This window comes from Pogona vitticeps, chromosome 2, assembly GCF_051106095.1.
Source record: "Pogona vitticeps strain Pit_001003342236 chromosome 2, PviZW2.1, whole genome shotgun sequence".
Classification (NCBI taxonomy): domain Eukaryota; kingdom Metazoa; phylum Chordata; class Lepidosauria; order Squamata; family Agamidae; genus Pogona; species Pogona vitticeps.
In genome coordinates, this window is record NC_135784.1 from 142,953,812 (window position 1) to 142,971,202 (window position 17,391).

Below are 17,391 nucleotides of genomic sequence, written 5' to 3' on the forward strand. Positions count from 1 at the left end.
AGGCCGGAAATCTTGGGCGAAGAGGGGCGCGGTCCTATCAACGGGTGCGAACCGTGCTGGCCCAATAGGAACGCTGTCCTGCAAGAGGGAGGCGGGGGGGCACTCGCCGGGTCATCATGGCTGCGCCCAGCCGGTAAACTAGGAAGGGCTGGTGTCGTGCTTTCCAATGCCATGTCCAGCCGAGGCATCTGGGGGCGCGTTCGGGAGAGATTGCATCGTTTCCCAGAGTTACTGGAGAGTTGTGGGGAGCAGGTAAGGGCAGGTCCATGTCATCATGGGAACAAGATTTCCTTCTGGCCTTATTAAATATACGGCGGCCTCCGACGCTCTCTTACTGCCGCCCGCCCCTTCATTCAGGTTTCTGACCTTTTTGGTGCAACTTTGTACCCTCTACCCGTCCTCCTCCTCTGCATCTCTCGGCGTGACTGCTCTCTACTAGATGTTGAAATACAGCCACCCGTACTCTGTACAGATTATCCTGCAAGGACCTTTTTGCAGGGAGGAGATAGTGACCATGGAGGAGGGGTGCCCTCCTGGGCAAAATTTAGGGTGAGCGGGGAGCGCAAATAAAAAAATAGTGTTACCTTTTCATTATGAGAAATCAGGGAGCTTGAATATGTGATACCTGTAAGAGAGTAGCCCACGACTATCTGCATCTGACTGGAATTGGTGTTTGCAGGCCTCCATCTATGGCAAGTGCATTGCTTCCCATACAGCAGGTCAGAGGGACCTGAAAAAGGATGTTTGCGCGAAGGAATTTGAGATGCTGATGGACTGCTTTACAAAGGCTGTGAGTCACTTGTATTTTTCTTCCCCGAAGAATGAGAGTTGCTTTCAGACTGTTCTTGTTTTTTTTATAAAAAGCTCAGCTTCTTCATTTGGTGTTTTTTTTAAATTCCAAAGTAAACCATCATAACATTACTTGACTATCATAAGCTATTGTTTTGTGTGTGTGGTTGTGTTGCTCTCTCCCCCTTTTTTCTCCTTAAACTCTTAAGGTAGGGAAATTTGGCCATATGCCAGATTGTTCACCACAGTTCTTCCCTTCCATCTTGTTGATTAGACACAGTAGGTTACATAAATTCTATGAAAAACCAGGTTTCCAGCCCCATAACCTTAGCTGTTTATGAGACTGAGACACCTTTGGGTCACCTTGGTGGATGACCTGCACTGGGAAATTGACTGGAGGTGTGTGTCCCTGTTGGTTCTGCTGGCTCTTTCAGGAGCATTTGATACAACTGACCATGGTATCCTTCTGGGCTGCCTCACTGGGTTCTGTGTGTGGTTCTGATTCTTGGTGTGGTTCTGATTCTTCCTGGAGGAGAGAACTCAGAAGGTGATACTGAGGGATTCTTGCTCAACACACTAGCCTTTGGTTGTTGTGAGTTTTTTGGGCTCTTTGGCCATGTTCTGAAGATTGTTTTTCCTAGCATTTCACCAGTCTCTGTGGCCTGCATTTTCAGAAAGACAGGAGTCAGAACTCTGTGCTCTGGTGCAGTTTCTTTCAATAGTTGAGTATTTATAACTGTGGGATCAACTTTTGTCCTTTTCAGGGGATGGGTGATTGTGGTGATCAGTGTGTTTTTGTTGTGGGTATATTGTGATAAGGGGGAGATTTTATCTGTCACTGTGATTGATGGTGTCGTTAGCTGATCAGATGCCGGCCACAGAGACTGGCGAAATGTTAGGAAGAACAACCGTCAGAACATGGCAAAGAGCCTGAAAAACCCACAACAGCCATCAGATCCCGGCCGTGAAAGCCTTCGAGAATACACATTAGCCTTTGCCCTGAGGCATCCTTTAGGGTTCTGTTTTGCCCCCTATGCTATTTAACATTTACAAGCTGCTAGAAGAGCTCCAGAGTTTTGGGCTATAATATGCTGATGACAGCAAACTCTCCTTTCTAATTCCAAGGATGCTATCTTGGCTCTAAGCAGTGCCTGATATTTGTAATGGATTGGATGAGGACAAAAAAAACTGAACTCCTGGATTTATCCCTGAATCTGGATGCCCAGGTTTTGGTGGTGGCTAGGATTTCATTCTTTGACCCAACTCTGGGGGGCACTGGAACAACTAAACAACAACAAGGATTTCATTTGTACAGTTAAAGCTGAGCATCTATGCTGATTCCTGAAAATGCTTGACTTGACTACAGTGACATATGCCTTAGTCACATTGTTTTTGGATTGTTATAATGCTTTCTACATTTGGAGCTAAATGCGGCATATAAATAAAATTTTAAAAAACATTGGTTTGGGGACTTCAGCAGTTGGTTCAAAATGCCTGCAGCTGGACTGCTGACTGGAGCCATTCACTGGGATTATATAAACTTCCTTGACACCTTGTTTGTATAGTCCTAATAAAGGATTTATAAGCCTCTCTGTGATTTGGGTCCAAGCTATTTGAAGCATATTATCTCCTAATAAAGCCGTCCTCGATCTCTGAGATCTTCAGCAGAGGGCCTTCTTTCAATCCCACTGCTCTTGCAGAAACATTAGGTAGTGACTTCATAAAGCTTCCCCAGTCAATGGAGGCTAGGTTGGCCCATCCTTGCTGTCCTTTCAGACTGGTGAAAACCTTCATTTTTAAACTGGCTTTTGATTTGTGGATGCCCTGGCAGGAACAGAGTTTTTAGTGGGGGGATGCAGCATTTTCTGCAGCCTTTACCATGTTTTAAATTTATTTTAATCAGTTTTAACTAGTGATGCCTTTAACGTTATAAGTGTAATTATATTTTAATACAAATACTCTATTGTGATTTTAAATATGTATCTTTTAAACTACTGTATGCCACATGAATCCCTTCATTGGGAGAAAGGCAGGATATAAATAAACCAACTAAATTAATAATATTGACATATTTTTAGTCAGTGGCTGAATTCCCATTGCTTAGTGAAGTAAGTCACAAGCAGAGCAGGCCCATTTGGATCAATGGAACTTGGAGGAGTTGACTCATCGAATCCCCACTGATTTGATTGGCCTACTCTAGTGTGACTATGCTAAACAGCGGGATTTCAGCCAGTGATATGAATTCCAATAACACAAGGGATCTCTTACAAGGTGCCCCTATCTTTCTTGTTTAAGTAGACTGATTACCCTCTTGGCAAAGGAATCCTAATACTGACTCATGCGGACTGATCTTCCTTTATAGGCAAAGAAGAAAGTCAAGTAAAGCCTTGGAAGTCAAACACCGACACCATCCTGATTTATTTTTTATTTTTGCACAGAAATATCAAGGGCTTGATTCGTCTGTCATATTTTATGAGAAAGCTCTGAAGTGTGTATAGCTCAAAGACACACAGAACTGTATATTTCTAAATTATGTATATGAACAAGAACTGGCGGGAAACCAGATTTTTTAAAGCTAAGGTTCCATGCCTGTGAGTTTCTACTTAAATGTGGTTTATGCCCATCAGTTAAATTTCTGCGGCGTGGAGGAAGGTGCAAGAGACCAAAGGACTACTACACAGAATGGAAATATACTAATGGAATGTCCGTGGCAGCTCATTTAATCCAGTCTTTTGCATTAAGGGGAGAATCTCCATTATACTCAGATACTGATAAAAGCGCTGTAAGATAAAGAGGCATGAGCAAGGGGCACTTGCTCTTACCTTTGTTATCTTTGCTCTTTAGCAAAATGTAGGGATGGTGAACCAGAAGCCACCTCTCCCTTTCCCCAGGATAAACATCTGTGGCATTCTGGCAGCAAGACTTAATGTCAGTTTTTGCCCTGAGGGTTTACACATTCCCTCTCTGCTTCCAAGGACAACATGCAAAGTTGGGCAGCACCGCTAGAACGCTGCTGAAGTGGGCTGACAATGTTAATTTCAATTCATGAAGATTTGGAACAGAGGAAAAGGAAGGCCCAGAGTGTTGCAACTCCCTAAAAGTCCTGATTAATTTGTGTAAGAATATTAATTCAGCTGTGGCATGTAAAAATAATATATATCTTGAACCCTGCCGTGTAGAGGAGTCCGCAATTTTGAATGCCTGATTTCCCTTCTGAACATGGATTTCCTAATTGAAGCTTTGGGGAGAAAAAACTAATCAGTGAAAATGCCTAAGGAAAAAGAAGTTTTATAGGCCAAGGTTACAGAATAGCTTGGGAGCTTGTCCAAGCTGTTGGTGGTGCAGTGCTGTGGTTCCTTCTGACCCAAGAAAGCCAGTGCTTCATCTTTGTCAGAAGGCCACAGAGTGGCCAAGTCCCTTAAGTGAACTGTAGGACACTGCTAAAATCTAGAGTCAAGGATCAACTAAACAGGTATTTGGAGTGGGACTTGTCTTGTGGAATGCTGCATCTTTAGACATTTTTTTATGAGAGTGGATGCATCTGATGTGTCATGTCACAGCCTTGTAAATATCTTTTAAAGGATGTGAGTGTATAATCACTAGTAGCACCTCACAATGTGATTTACTTACATTGTATGTGAAGTATGAGCAGTAGATCTGGATGGATGCAAGTAATTTTCCCCTGGGTACTTGGTAAGATCATCACTGAATCATTCACTAGATTCCCACAGATTTATGCTCCCCTTTCTGATTTGGTGGCTGTATGGGTGGGGTCTGAGATCAGAAGGGAATACAGTAACTAGAAAGGAGGCTGGGATCAAAAAGGGACAAAAATACAATCCTTTAAAGATGCCTGCAGATTTATGACTAATGTATTCTGTGCAATAGGAGGAAACTACTTATAACAAGAGGAAAAAAGGCCTCCAATGCTTGAATTTATTAGTTTGTGCAGCTTGGATCTACCAGCTGCCACTTGTCAGCAGCATACAACATCTGAACCTGTCCTGTGGCACAAGGGAGGCATTCCAGCTCAGGAGTACCGTCTCCTTGTTATCTCCTCCTCCACATTGTCTTGGTGATGGCTTTTTAAAAAAAAAACAAACCCATTGTTCTACGGAGGGATGTCAGATGTTTCTTTGGTTACAGGGCTTAGTCACACCACTCTTGGTCAAGAAAAGATTGACATGGCATTCAGCTGATAACCTCCACAACCATTTTACATATTAAAACAATTTTGTTTTTTTAAAAAATAAAACACAGACTGCATGACAAAGTTGTGTTTATTTTGGGACTAAAGTGATCGTAACTTTAGTTGTAGGTTCACTGTGTTTTGAACAGCACCACTCAATAACATGCTGCCCCCATCTTTCCCCAAACTAGATGTGGCGGGACCCCTTCCCCATCATCTGTGTCCAAAATCAAGCTGGGAGTTGCAGTCCAACCCAAATCGAGAACAGATGTATGACACCATTGTTTTACTTGATGAGTTGCAATGAGTTTTGGACTCACAGAGTCTCCTCTTGAGTGACACACAGAAAGCACAGCAGCTTTGGTATCAGTTCTTGCTTAGCCACTTGTTATCTGAACCAACAAACTATTGCTTAATGTTAAGGTTTGTTTCAAACCAACCATAGATAACACTAACCAACAATTTGCTGATTTGGACGACATGACAAGTTGCAGTTATGCCAAAACAGAAGAGAAGCTCCTGAGCTCCTGTCTGTTGTTCTGAAGTGAGGAGCATGTCCAAGACCAAGGCTCCCAGTGGCCTTTTCTTGCCACATTAGCCTCGGGCATAGGGCGATGTGCAAAGCAGGTTCACAAGGCTCTTAAAGATTAAGGCTATAGCGACAGTCTTCTGTGTGCCAAGGCAAACATGCCCATCAAAGCAGGCAAGTGGAACCAGCCACATTTGTCTGTCTTCTTGGAGTAGAGATACTTTCAAACACATTTTGTAGGCAAGATATGGCAGAAACAGCATTCCACTCTGTTCCATTTAACAGGATGGGCTAGCGCTTCCAGGCCCCTTTCCCACTTGTCCAGCCCTCAGATATGCTGGGACCAGAACTCTAATCTTCCTCAATGTGGATTTTGGGAGCTGCAGTCCAAAAACATGTGAGATACACACACCATTGAGGAGGTTACCCCAGAAGCTTATTCAGTACTACACCATTTCTGTTTTCTGATCCAACAAGTTCTCAATATGGACTGATATGAAAGAAGGGGTGAGTTTACAGGCTCATACATTTCTGCCTTTCCAGCAAAAGGCTCTCACTGTACCAAATTCCATTATTTTTGCAGCCTGGAGAATCTTTAACAGAAATACCTCTGAATGACAGTTGCAGTCAAGAGTCAAAGGGGTCTTTGCTTTGCCATACCAGTTGTTAATGGGAAAAGATTCAAACCCCATCAGATGGCCTGAAACAAAGCAACTCTGACCAAGGAAGCATGCAAACTGCAACTCATAAATCTGAACTACATGCTTTTGCACACATCTGAAAAAACGGTTAAATGATGCACACACTTGCCAAGAGGAGGAAAGAGGTAGATGCAAGCTGTCCTACATGGGTAATGCCTCCTTGAAATTCCTTCATTTGACCTTCTAGCGTTGCTTCCTCTTGCAGCAAGTGATGGGTAGAGTTTTCAAGTACAGTATAGTTCTAGGATGCACTTGAGATAGGAATGGTTTAGAAGCATAAACCTAGGCTTTTATAGCCAAGAGGAACAAAGGCAGGATGAGTCTTTATTATTGCTAATGTGCGCCTGTGACTGAAGATCAAAACAGCAGCTTGGCTCTGTTTAAGAATGCATTCAATACTAACTATCCCTGCATTCTCAAGAATTTATCCCTAGCATGGAATGTCTTCCCATATTGAACACTTAGTGGAAATTCTTTCACCCTCTTGCTACCATTTCTGAAGTCAGATGTACCCAATCCCCAGAGGATAGACAGAGCAAAACAAGAATCCAGCATTAATATAAGGGTTAAGAACACACACAAACAGAGAGAGGCAGCTTCCAACCAGATCAGATAACAAAGCATGAGAACAGATTCCAACTTCAAACACAGAAACTAAAGCAAGTAATTTCAAGGCAACTGAGTAAGAATAAAATGCAAATGCTTCTTTGGAAATGTGGCAGGCGTAACACACTATCCAGAACCTGGAGGCTGGGTGAACTGGTTGTCGCAGGTTAGGCACCAGTACAAGGAGAAGAAACCGTGTGTTACAGCACTGAAGTATGAAACTGGCTGGCAGCACTGGGGCTTCAACCTCCTCCTGGAGCATGTGCAGCTCAACATATATCCCCAGGCATCAGCACCCACCGGATCTGGACTACCCAAAGTTACATAATTGCAATTGGGTCAATAAGGCTCTTCCCCAAATTGCTGGCAGCCTCTTACACTGGTTCCCAATGGTCCTATGGTCTGCGCTCTGTCACACCTCTTCCTCTGTGATCTGTTTAATCTGCCGACTATGAAGAGCTTGCTGAACACCTTCTGCTGCCTGATTTAACCGAGTCTCCAGTGCACTCCGTAGGTCATTCACTTTCACATCTGGGAGGGGATTAAGGGCAATTATCACACCTCCTGGCCCTCCTTCTTCCTCCTCCTCCAGGTCTCGCCTCTTGCGGCGCAAATCCAGATCAGCTTGCAGCTTGAGGTCTCTATTGGGTTTAGCATTTTCTTGGTCTCTCTGGGCAGGCATCTGCTCCAGCTTCACAACAGGGTCACTCTCAGACCCCCGTATTTTCTCTGGCTCCTTTGGCTCTCCCTGTGAATCCAGCCGTGGCTTATTAGCATGAATCACCTGTGCGTTGGGAGCTTCAGCTGCCATCTTCTCTCTACTGCTGTCTCCTTGGCCCTGCACGCCATCAACTGGGTCCAAAGGCAAGGATTGCTTCTTCTCAACTTTGTCAGGCTTCATAGCTTCTTGGACTGCAAAATTCTCTTGTATCTTCCCATCAGCCTTTGCTTTATGTGAAGGATCTTCTTGCTGCTCTTTATGGTGGGTCTCTTCTTTCTTAGCCTCTTGGGCAAATGGGACTCTCTCAAGGACCCTCGGAGGACTCCTCTCAGCATCTACATGGCTGTTAGCTGCATCAGATTCCTCTCTTCGGCCTTCGCCTCCTTCCACAACCTTTGCTCTTTCCAGAACATTCTTAATTTTTTCCTGGGCATTTTGTGCCACCTCAGTATCCTGGCCTTCTTTTAGTTTCTCAATCTTTGCCAGCTTTTCTTGCTGTTGTCTTTCAGCCCGAACTATCTGTGAATTGCTTCTAATTGGCTCCACTAACTTATCTGCCTGGTTTTTCACAGATTGGTGCTGTGCTATTTTCTCACCCTCATTTACATGAGCTGCAGGATTTTTAGGGGGAGCTCTTGTTAATATGCTGTTCATATTTTTCTGCTCTCCTTGAACCATGGCTTGCTTTTTCTGCCAATCAGAGTCTAGGGGTTGATTGTCAAGCACATGTAGTGGATTATCTGGTCTATCCTTAGCTACATTCTTTGCAGCATCTTCAAGTTTACTTTCAACAGCTTCCTCTCGTTCCTTACTCTTGGCAAAAGGCAGATCAGGCTCCTGGTGTACTTCTGTTGCAAAGAGAAGCGGAGAGCATTCAGTTATTGTTTATGACAGCAAAGGGGAGATCTACCAATAACCGAGGAGTTTACACACAAGACTCTCAAAGGGTTGTGCCAGCTTCTCCCTTCTGCCCAGCAGAATACTTACCTGACTGTCATGGTTACTGAAATAGTTCTGAAACCATAAGTATGACATAAATGAAGTAAGCAGGAAATCCTGTTTTAAGCTTCCTGCAATTCTGGATAACCACAAACTTCACTGTCTCCTTCCCTCCATTTCTTCTATATCTGTGCACTTTCTAAATCACCCAGGAGCTGGAGCTTTCACAGCCATGAAGCAACATACAGCTCTGCCTTCCAGAATGAAGATAGCTTTATAGCACTAGAGAGAAAGGAGAGCAAGGAGCTCGCCCAGAACAGTCTAGAGACTAAAGCTGAAGATGTGGGCACAGTCACAGCTTCACCCACAGGCCCCATCTTCTCACAGTGCCTGCTGAAGCCCTCTACCCAGTTGGTACCTTGCTGCATCTTTTCTTCACCTCCATCCTCTTGCCTCTGCTGGTGGATCTCCTTGTGCTGTTCCTCAATCACTGCCAGCAGCTTTGCCTGCTGGTCTAAGAGCTGCTTCTGCTGAACCTGCTGTTCTTTAATGACTTGCAATAAGACTGCATGGTCCAGGAGCTTCTTCTTCCCATCTTCTAGAATAAGAAGAAAGGCGGGGCAGGGGGGAGAAAATGGGGAAATAAGATGAGGATGAATGCACCAAAATTGTACCTTGTGTATCTTCCCTCCAAGGGGTCAGAAAGAAAGGCCCCAACACTTTTACATTTCTCTAATACTGAGGGAACGACTCATTGTGGTACCTAATATTTACCTTTGGCCACAAGAAACCCAGTACCTTCTGGGAAGACTTAGCTGGAAAGTATTGCTATTCTAGCTTTGTTGAGTCTCATGTCTGTGCTTTCAAGAGGAACAGCAAACAATGCATTTTAAATAGGAAGGGATAGCTCTTTCCAAAGAAAAGCCAAGTTCTGATCAATAAAAGCTGCCAGCCCTAGCAAAGCATAAAGCTAAAAGCAGGCAAAGATTCAGGGAATGAATGCTGTGACATTTGAAACGAGAAGGACTTGTAAACCTATTGTGGCTGTTCTTTAAAAGGAAGGTGTTTCAGGCATACACAGATAAAGATGTCTGGGAACTGTGAAGGAACTGAAGGAATCTCAAGAGATTCCAAAATGATAGGCCTAATCTGTGGTCTGGCCATGGAAATGGGGAGGAACACAGTACCTGCAATAAATTCAGACAGAAAATGCACAATGTTCTTTTCTACTAACACCATCGTATACACTATATCGCTCCTCATAAATCTAGACCCTGGAGATTAAGAGTTGCGTTTTCTTTCACTCCATTCCTGCCTGAAACTGGCTTCCTAATCTTGGCTGTTCCAATCCCATTGTGAAGCAGAAGGAAGGAAGACATTGTGAAACCGTACCTTTGTTTGTTATACCAAGCAAAGCCCTACAAGGAGATGACGCGGGAAGCCCAGATGGAAAGAGATGGGCAGTGTTGTGTGCTCTGTATATATCTATTGCAAAAGTAATTTTCCACTGAAATGCAGCAACCCAATAGGGAAAAATTCTAGAGGAAGTAGCATGACAGGAGAGCTGCTACTCCTTAGAATGTAAGAAAACACACTTTTCTTTGGGAAGCTATAGTGTAAAAGGTAGCTTCTCCACATTCCTCTCAAATAGAGTTCCAGGTCTTCTCCAGATAGTTGCCCCCTAGAGCAACCTTTGCGATTCAAATGCTGGCTGTTTGTGAGCTGCCTGGTAACCCCTTTCTTGATTAGAGGGAAGACAACCCACCTCCCTGTTCACTGGAGCTGACTGTACTCTGGCCAACCTGCATCTGGCTCGAGGGCAAGGAAAGAACAAGGGCAATCTGAAGTGCTTTTCTGTCACTGCATACCTGGGCTCTTGGCAACATGCATGTGGAAGAGTGGTCTGCCGCTCCCTTCTTCACCGTTGCTTTCTCCACATGGGCAGTGATGCGTCTGAAGAAGAGAGGCTCCTGCTCTCATGTACACTTTCCGTGTGAGCAAAACCCCTCACGTATCCTTGGCCGTGTGCAGAGCAAGCAGGGCCCTTCTCTTCAGACGTATCATTCTCCATGTGGAGAAAAGACCACGAGAGACAAGAGGGCGAGCCACTGCTCTCCCAGTGTGCTGCCAAGTACCAGCTAATCCCTTGTCTCTGGTGTTCTTTTCTCCACATGACTAAACTGGCTTTGAGCCATGGCAGGCACCCCTCTTGCTCACCTGCGTTCAAACTGCCTACTCAGTCTCAGGGTCTGCCTATGGGAATGAACCGTGACCCACATCACAGATGTGAGCAGCCAGAGTCCCACTCCAACCTAATTCAAACACTGAGGGTTGTTGTGAGTTTTTCGGGCTCTTTGGCCGTGTTCTGAAGGTTGTTCTTCCTAACGTTTCACCAGTCTCTGTGGCCGGCATCTTCAGAGGACAAATACTGAGCTCACATTCCTGACTTCTGTGCTCCTAAGTTCCAGTTACTTTGTCCCAATTATTTAAGTGCATCTCCTGGAGGAGGAGAAGCGGATACATCGGAACTGAGGACGAAACTTGCTTGCCTCACAGAGAGCAGTAAGTACAGACCCAGAGCGCCACATGTATTTGTAGACAGACAAGGCTGCCCGGTTGTGGTTTGTGACTGGTACCGGCAAGGCACGCCTTCATTTGGCCTAGGTATGTTTAAGAGACATTTTGCTGTTGAATGGTGCCTCGAGCCTTCCTCCTGGGAGTGCAGGAAAATATACAGTTTCAGCTTTGTAGCACTTCAGGAAAATATAGTGGCTCAAAATAAGTGTCATAAGGGTCAGCATTTAAATCAGCAATTCACCAACAGAAACACAGCTTTTTAGCAGGAACATCCCACTAGTTTACAAACAAGAGAAGCTGAAAGTACACACTCATTTGTAATGCTTCTGTGATCCAATGAAAGTTCTGCCAAACCCAGAATTTTTATGAAGAGTTCACGCTGTGTTTTTGTTTGTTTCTGTTTTTGTTTTAATAATCTGCTTTTGAAAATATCACCATGAATGACCCGGGACAAATTCTACTGTGACAAGAAGTGACTTTTCCATGAGACTCCAATGAGGATTCCATCTCTTCTGACCACTAGATACGACTAAGAGTTTGGCTGTAACCGACTTTGAACCTCATGCAATACATACTTTTTTTTAAAAAAATGTAAACACTGACACCAACTTTGTATTTTACTGTTCCAGGGCTACTCGAGAGGTCCCTAGCCTTGTGCAAAGCAACCAAAAAATTTGGTGAGAGGGGCAAGTCAGGCCGTGGTCTTCAAGGAGATGAAGAGCCTACAAACGGATACCCTTCTCCCCTCCCTCATGCAGAATCTAAAACACCATTTTATTCTTCTGGCCGTCTGACTGCATGAGCCACGGGCATCACACCCAGCCTAGTTGTTGGACTTCCCACTTCAGCTCCAGGTTTCATAACATTGCCCGATGAAGAGTTCTCGAGAACTCATACACTCACCTTATGTTTAATTTCTCACTGAGCCGATAAAGGCACTGCCTAACCCATGAGATCAAAATAATGAGCTCTGCCAATTTTCAAAAAGGGCAGAAAGGCGTGGCTTTTGAGAGACTGAATGAGATGGGATGGTGAACCAGGAGCAAATATTTCAAGGTTTCAAAAATCTTTGCTATCTAGGGATTTCACTTTAACAACTAAAAACCAGTGGGGTACACTGGTTAAAAGAACTGGAGGGGGACTTGGGAGATCCAGGTTCAATTCCCTGCAAGCCCTGTACGGCTGCGGTGAGGATGCAATGGAGAGAAGAGCCATGCTCAGAATTCACTGGAGGAAAAGTCATAGCTAATCCATCCATAAACTGATACAGCTCCCTTAAAAACCGGGACAGATTTCAGACTGCGCACCATGTAGAATGGCTCCAACTTTAAATGAGAGAGGCTGAGACTCAGCTTTGCCTGGAAATCATGTCCATAGCCATGTCATATGCAAGTCAGCCCACACCAATCCTAGCTAATTACTCTTCCCCGCCCCCGTCCACTCTGGTTCTTATATGACTGGCCTGAATCATCCGATTTTAAGGGTTATTTGCAAACTGGTTTTAATGTGTTTATCTTTATTTTTTGGTTTTGTATCACATTGGTTGCAACCACCCAGAGTAGTGCCTTGGCACTAATGGGAGTGGGATAATAAATAAACAAACGAACAAACAAATAAACGGCCAGTAGGAAACAGGTGCTGTTGCTCAGCAGGAAGGCCATGGCACGCTGTGCTTGTTTAAGGTGCTGTCCAGTCTTGGTACGAGGAAAGAAGGGGTCCCACAGTCTCAAAGAAGTCATCAGCCTTGCCTAAGAATTTTTGCTATCTAGACAATTATACAGTACTTCTAAACTCTCATGTACTGTGATCGCTGCTGTCATTTGGGGAATTAGAATTCCCTATGCTGTAGTTTTAAGTATTTTTTTTAAAAAAAGATTTCCCTTCTGCTGATAGTGTTCTGTTTTTGTTAAGGAGACAGCAGCCAGTCAACCTCTTCTGTATGGGGTTCACGCCAGCCACGCAACCTCTCGCTCTCAACCTCCCTCCCTCCTCTCACTATTACACGTGCCCTTTGCTTGTGAGGTATGCTTTGCTTTAAAGAGGACCCCACCCATTCCATAGTAGGAGTGCTCCACAGGACACTACGGTGTTCCAAATAAGAGCTGTATCTGTACTTCGTTCAGAATAGTCCCAGTATCCATTTCATAGCTCCAGAAAGTTCCCCCGTTGTAAAAGCTGCACTGCTTTCTCTGCAAACAAGTAAGAACCAGCGATCCCTTGCCGGTAACATATGGAGACATTAGCCACAATATACTCCTGGGGGTACAGAGGTACAAATGATTGCTATTAAGGGTGTAGATTACCCAGAAATAGTATTAAAAGACATCCAGATGGTTTGGGCATTGTCCTCAAGAGGAGACTGCGAGAGAAGTTGGAAGACTAGGAGGATGAAGGACACGGGGGAAGTCTGCAAAGAGCCTCATCCATATTCGAAGCTTACATACAGAGAAAAGTGGACAGAGTGAACATCTGTTCCTAGGAAGCCCGTCCCTGTGGTCTCAGACCTGCACAGTATTGTCAAAACACATGACCTTGAGGACTTCTGGAAGGACTGGCTTTGTGGTACCTGTTTCATCCTTAGATGGGGGGAGAAGCGACGTCTTTTGACTAGCCGGGGGAATCTATTTGCAGCGGAGCAGCCATGCTCCCTTCTAAAGCAAGAGCAGTCTTGGCATGCTTTCCATGACAAGCAGAGGCCTTGGCAGGGCTTGATTGTTTTCTCCTGGACGTGGGAGGGCTTGCACCATCGGTTTAGAGAAGTGATTGGATTGCAGTGCCCAGGTGGCTGCAGCCTCAGATTACATGCTCCAAGATGACATCGAGGCAAGGTGACCTGGCCTTGCAGCACAGCCGTGATGCTTGTGTTCCTTCTTCTGCAGAGCCATGGCAGTTGGCAGGGTGTGTGTGTGTGTGTGTATACACACACGCACATACACAGTCAGCAAAGCATGCAGGACAAGGAAAAGGCTTACCTTCCCGTTTGCTCTCTGCATTCTCCTCAGCATTGCGGATCTCTCTCTCTTCAGCTTGGGGTGGTTCTGGCCTTTCTGGAGGAGGCAGCTCCTTCTTCTCCCCTGAAGAAAATGAACAGACAGGCATCTCTAGATGGAGCCAGTGAAGTGCCAGATGTTCTGTGCCCCTCGGTGCCTCCCTTCGCCCACCCACTCGGTATGTAGTTTTCCCCATAACGTGATGTCCGCAGAAAGTCATAAAAATATTTAATAGCATGAGAGCCTGCTGGCACCAAACCTCTGCTAACTGCCTTGGCTTATTAAAATGCAAAACCTAACCCTACAGAGCTTTGTAGTGGACACACAGTAATGTGGGCACCTGTCAGGCTCTCCTAGCTCACACAGGGTCCCCAGTGAGCAGCATGGCACAGCACCTGATGCTAAGCAAGCAAGCAAACAACTGCAGAATAGATATTACTAGATCTGTTACTGCCATCTGCTTTATAGTTCACCCTGCCCCCACAACAAGAGAAAGAGTGGTAAAGGTTGTGTAGCAGTCATATGAAAAAGTGGATACAGGCAGAGGTGACGAGAGCCTTTGACAATTCACTATTAAAATATTTGAAATTCCATTACACAAATACACATTTTAAAATAAGAGTGCAAAGAAGGCAATGAATATTCATTTCCTGTGAATGCAGGAACTGTGTTGTCTTACTATAGGAAATGCATTTCATTCACTTACTCATTCACTCATGGAGGTGAATGTGCAGATGTCACATGATACCGAGAGTTAAAGATAGGACTTATTGGTGGGAAAGGCAGAGTTGAGGCCTCAGAGACTCAGGCTGGGCATGGCTCAAATACCCCTGGAGTCAGGTGTGAATTCTTCAAATTCTCTGCAGCACCAGCTGAATGCGGCAATGATTTATAGTTACGCACAGGAATGCAAAATCTCAGGGGCCCAGGTGATAAACTGAGGTCTTGAATGACAGAAGGAAGAAGCAGAGGAAGGTTCTACCTGTGTCATTCTCCTTCTCAGCAGGCTTTAGCCTTTCCTGCAGAATGATACTGTCCTTCCCACCCACGTCCTTATCTCTCTTCTTGTCCTGCTGGTCCAGCTGAAGGTCTTTGTATGGAGGCCGTTGATCTTCCTGAGCATCTGACTCTGGCAGTGGTTTTGCATCTTTTACAGGATGGCCTTCCAGCTTTTCCTGGTTGCCTTCACCCTTGGGTTGTTTGGGAACAGGTTGAGGCTTTGCCTGTTCCTCTCCCAACACAGGACTCTCCTCCACCAGAACCTCCTTGTTGGCGGGCGGCTGCTCGTCTTCAGGCTCGTCACGGTCCTGACCTTCATCCACCACTACCTCATCACGTGGTACTGGTGGCTCGTGGCGATGGGCTTCTCCAATGGGTTGTGCAAATCCTGCAGCAGAGACAAGGAAAACAGGAGACTAGAAAGAGCAGACAAGTACCATAAAACAAAGTCCCATTAAGGCATGTTCGCCATTGGGACCCTGCAACCCCATCTACCCAACTAGAGACCAAATAGAATCCGACTGCAGCCCATTCTATTTCTACCCTACCTTGGTCAGGCCGATCCAGCTGCACCTCCTCTTTTGGTTTCTCTTTCTCCTCTCTTTTGGGAACATCCATGGGAACCTTGATCTGTGGCTGTTCCACCTCTTCTTTCCCATTCTGCAATATGGGCTTGTCGTGGTTATGAGCCACTTCTTCTATTGCTGGGTTCTGGTCTGGAAAGCACAGGGTGAGTTAAGTACAAACAGGCAAATTCTTGCACTGCTTAGTCAGCATAAGGCCAAACGATATATGCTATTGCTGCTTTTCTCTTTACAATGAAATGAAGAGGTGAAGAGAAGAAGCTGCCAGTTTGATGGAACCAGCAGTGTTTGGGAAGAGATGATTTCATCCTTCTCCCCCACTGCATCCTTTTCCAGATCTAAGTTCCCCTATAACACTATTTGGCTTGTAGTGAATAGGAGAAATGGAAATTAAACAGCAACCCAAGTGAGTTAGACGAGAGAAGTGTGATGGAAATCCTCTTCCCTAGTACCTCTTCAATGAATCTGAGACCTACAATCCATTACTGTATTCCATTAAAGAAGAAACTGATAGAATCAGCTGCAAATTTGCACCCCTATGGGTTTGGCCCTGAAGCTTTGCTTGTACTCCACACGAACACAAAATACGGCTATTTTAGATATGTGGCCACCAGATGGTAGCATTGCTCTTGCTTATTTGCATTCTAGGCATGACAAGCAGTGGGACAGGCATGGCCAAGGGAACTCACTCACCTGCTGGGCTTAGCAAGGGTGGGGGAGGAATATAATTAGGAGGAGAGGGTTGGCTTCCAAGGCTGTGCAAGAAAAGAGTCACAGCAGGGGAGAAGCATACAAAAAGGAATTTTCAGAAAGGAGCTTCCCGAGAAAATCTTGAAGGCTTCAGAAGGGAAACCAGGCTTACAGGTTGGGAGCCTGTTGAATTGGACCTTGCTTTATGGGAATTACCAGTAGATCTGCACAAGGATCTCCACAACAAATGTAACCAAGAATCCTAAGGCACCGGAAAGCCTAACGAGATTCCTTTGGCCCAGCTTTCAAGGACTATGGCCTACTTCATGCATCTGAAGAAAAGGGCTACAATATCTGAAAGGTTTTGCTAAATAAAATAAGTCTTTAAGGTGTCACCAGACTCTGTTGTTTTGGTCTTCTGTCTCCCCTGCGAGAAACACAGTCAGAAAGGAGGTGGTTCAAGGTTTCTCCCTCGGGTTGGGTTTCTTCCAATGATCCCTTCAGTTGCATAAAGCCTCCAGTCACCCTTAAGAGATGTTTGGGTTCCCTAAGGAGGTGGGGTACGGCCTTCCCTCTTTGCTGAACAAGCAGCTAAGCACACCCTCACCCATGAAAGCAATAAATACATAAGGGAAGCTGCAATAAAAATGAATGGTTTGGCTTATGGTGATGCCTTATTTCTGAATTCATGAGGAGCCTGCCCTCCGATGAAGAGTCTGAGGAAGGAACTTTGCAAGAGAAGCAGAGTGTTCCCCTCATTTCTGGTGGTTGAAATCATGCCAAAAATTTCCAGCAGAGTTAAATACAAAATACTCGCATTGACATAAACATGGACACCCTTTTCTCCACCCTGCCCTCTTTCCCCCTCATACCACTTCCTAGATCTGCTCTACCTAGATCTACACGTCTCTCAAGTGGGCAGAGGATCCCCATGAAGGACAGGAGGTCATCTGAGAGCATGGGAACAGAAAGAATTACAAAGAGGATGGGACAAAGATGGCTCCAGGGAGGGCCTTTAGGGAGCTGGCACTGTGAGCCAGTTGTAACAGGAAGGGAAGCACACAAGCAATGACAGCC

The 17,391-nt window shown here is 45.1% G+C and overlaps 2 protein-coding genes across 3 annotated transcripts in view; one reads left to right on the top strand and one right to left on the bottom strand.

Annotated features, from left to right (window-relative positions):
* The first annotated feature begins 65 nt into the window (after nucleotides 1–65).
* On the top strand, nucleotides 66–12,937 carry NDUFAF8 (NADH:ubiquinone oxidoreductase complex assembly factor 8). Of its 2 annotated transcripts, none has more exons than XM_020813447.3 (3): nucleotides 66–252; nucleotides 680–790; nucleotides 11,681–12,937. In XM_020813447.3, exons 1-3 carry the CDS (start codon nucleotides 172–174, stop codon nucleotides 11,699–11,701), a joined length of 213 nt encoding a protein of 70 aa, XP_020669106.2. In that variant the 5' UTR covers nucleotides 66–171; the 3' UTR covers nucleotides 11,702–12,937. The 2 variants fall into 2 exon arrangements, with proteins under 2 accessions (XP_020669106.2, XP_020669099.1); XM_020813440.3 differs by lacking the exon at nucleotides 11,681–12,937 and adding an exon at nucleotides 3,152–5,062 and having other exon boundaries at nucleotides 68–252.
* SLC38A10 (solute carrier family 38 member 10) overlaps nucleotides 5,052–17,391 on the bottom strand; it is an 83,272-nt gene continuing 70,932 nt past the window's right edge. Inside the window, exons 12-16 of the mRNA XM_020813422.3 lie at nucleotides 15,589–15,756; nucleotides 15,024–15,428; nucleotides 14,024–14,125; nucleotides 8,893–9,072; nucleotides 5,052–8,383 (exon numbers count right to left, since the gene is read on the bottom strand). Of these exons, the coding sequence (XP_020669081.3) occupies nucleotides 7,227–8,383; nucleotides 8,893–9,072; nucleotides 14,024–14,125; nucleotides 15,024–15,428; nucleotides 15,589–15,756 (2,012 nt within the window). The 3' untranslated portion in view covers nucleotides 5,052–7,226. The remainder of the gene's footprint in view (nucleotides 8,384–8,892; nucleotides 9,073–14,023; nucleotides 14,126–15,023; nucleotides 15,429–15,588; nucleotides 15,757–17,391) is intronic.

What these genes read in the sequence shown, in the direction of transcription:
- NDUFAF8 (XM_020813447.3), top strand. Translation starts at nt 172, where the DNA reads ATGTCCAGCCGAGGCATCTGGGGGCGCGTTCGGGAGAGATTGCATCGT. An exon ending in TGGAGAGTTGTGGGGAGCAG is followed by an intron (nt 253 to 679) that starts GTAAGGGCAGGT and finishes TGGTGTTTGCAG; the next exon opens with GCCTCCATCTATGGCAAGTG. An exon ending in TGGACTGCTTTACAAAGGCT is followed by an intron (nt 791 to 11,680) that starts GTGAGTCACTTG and finishes TTACTGTTCCAG; the next exon opens with GGCTACTCGAGAGGTCCCTA.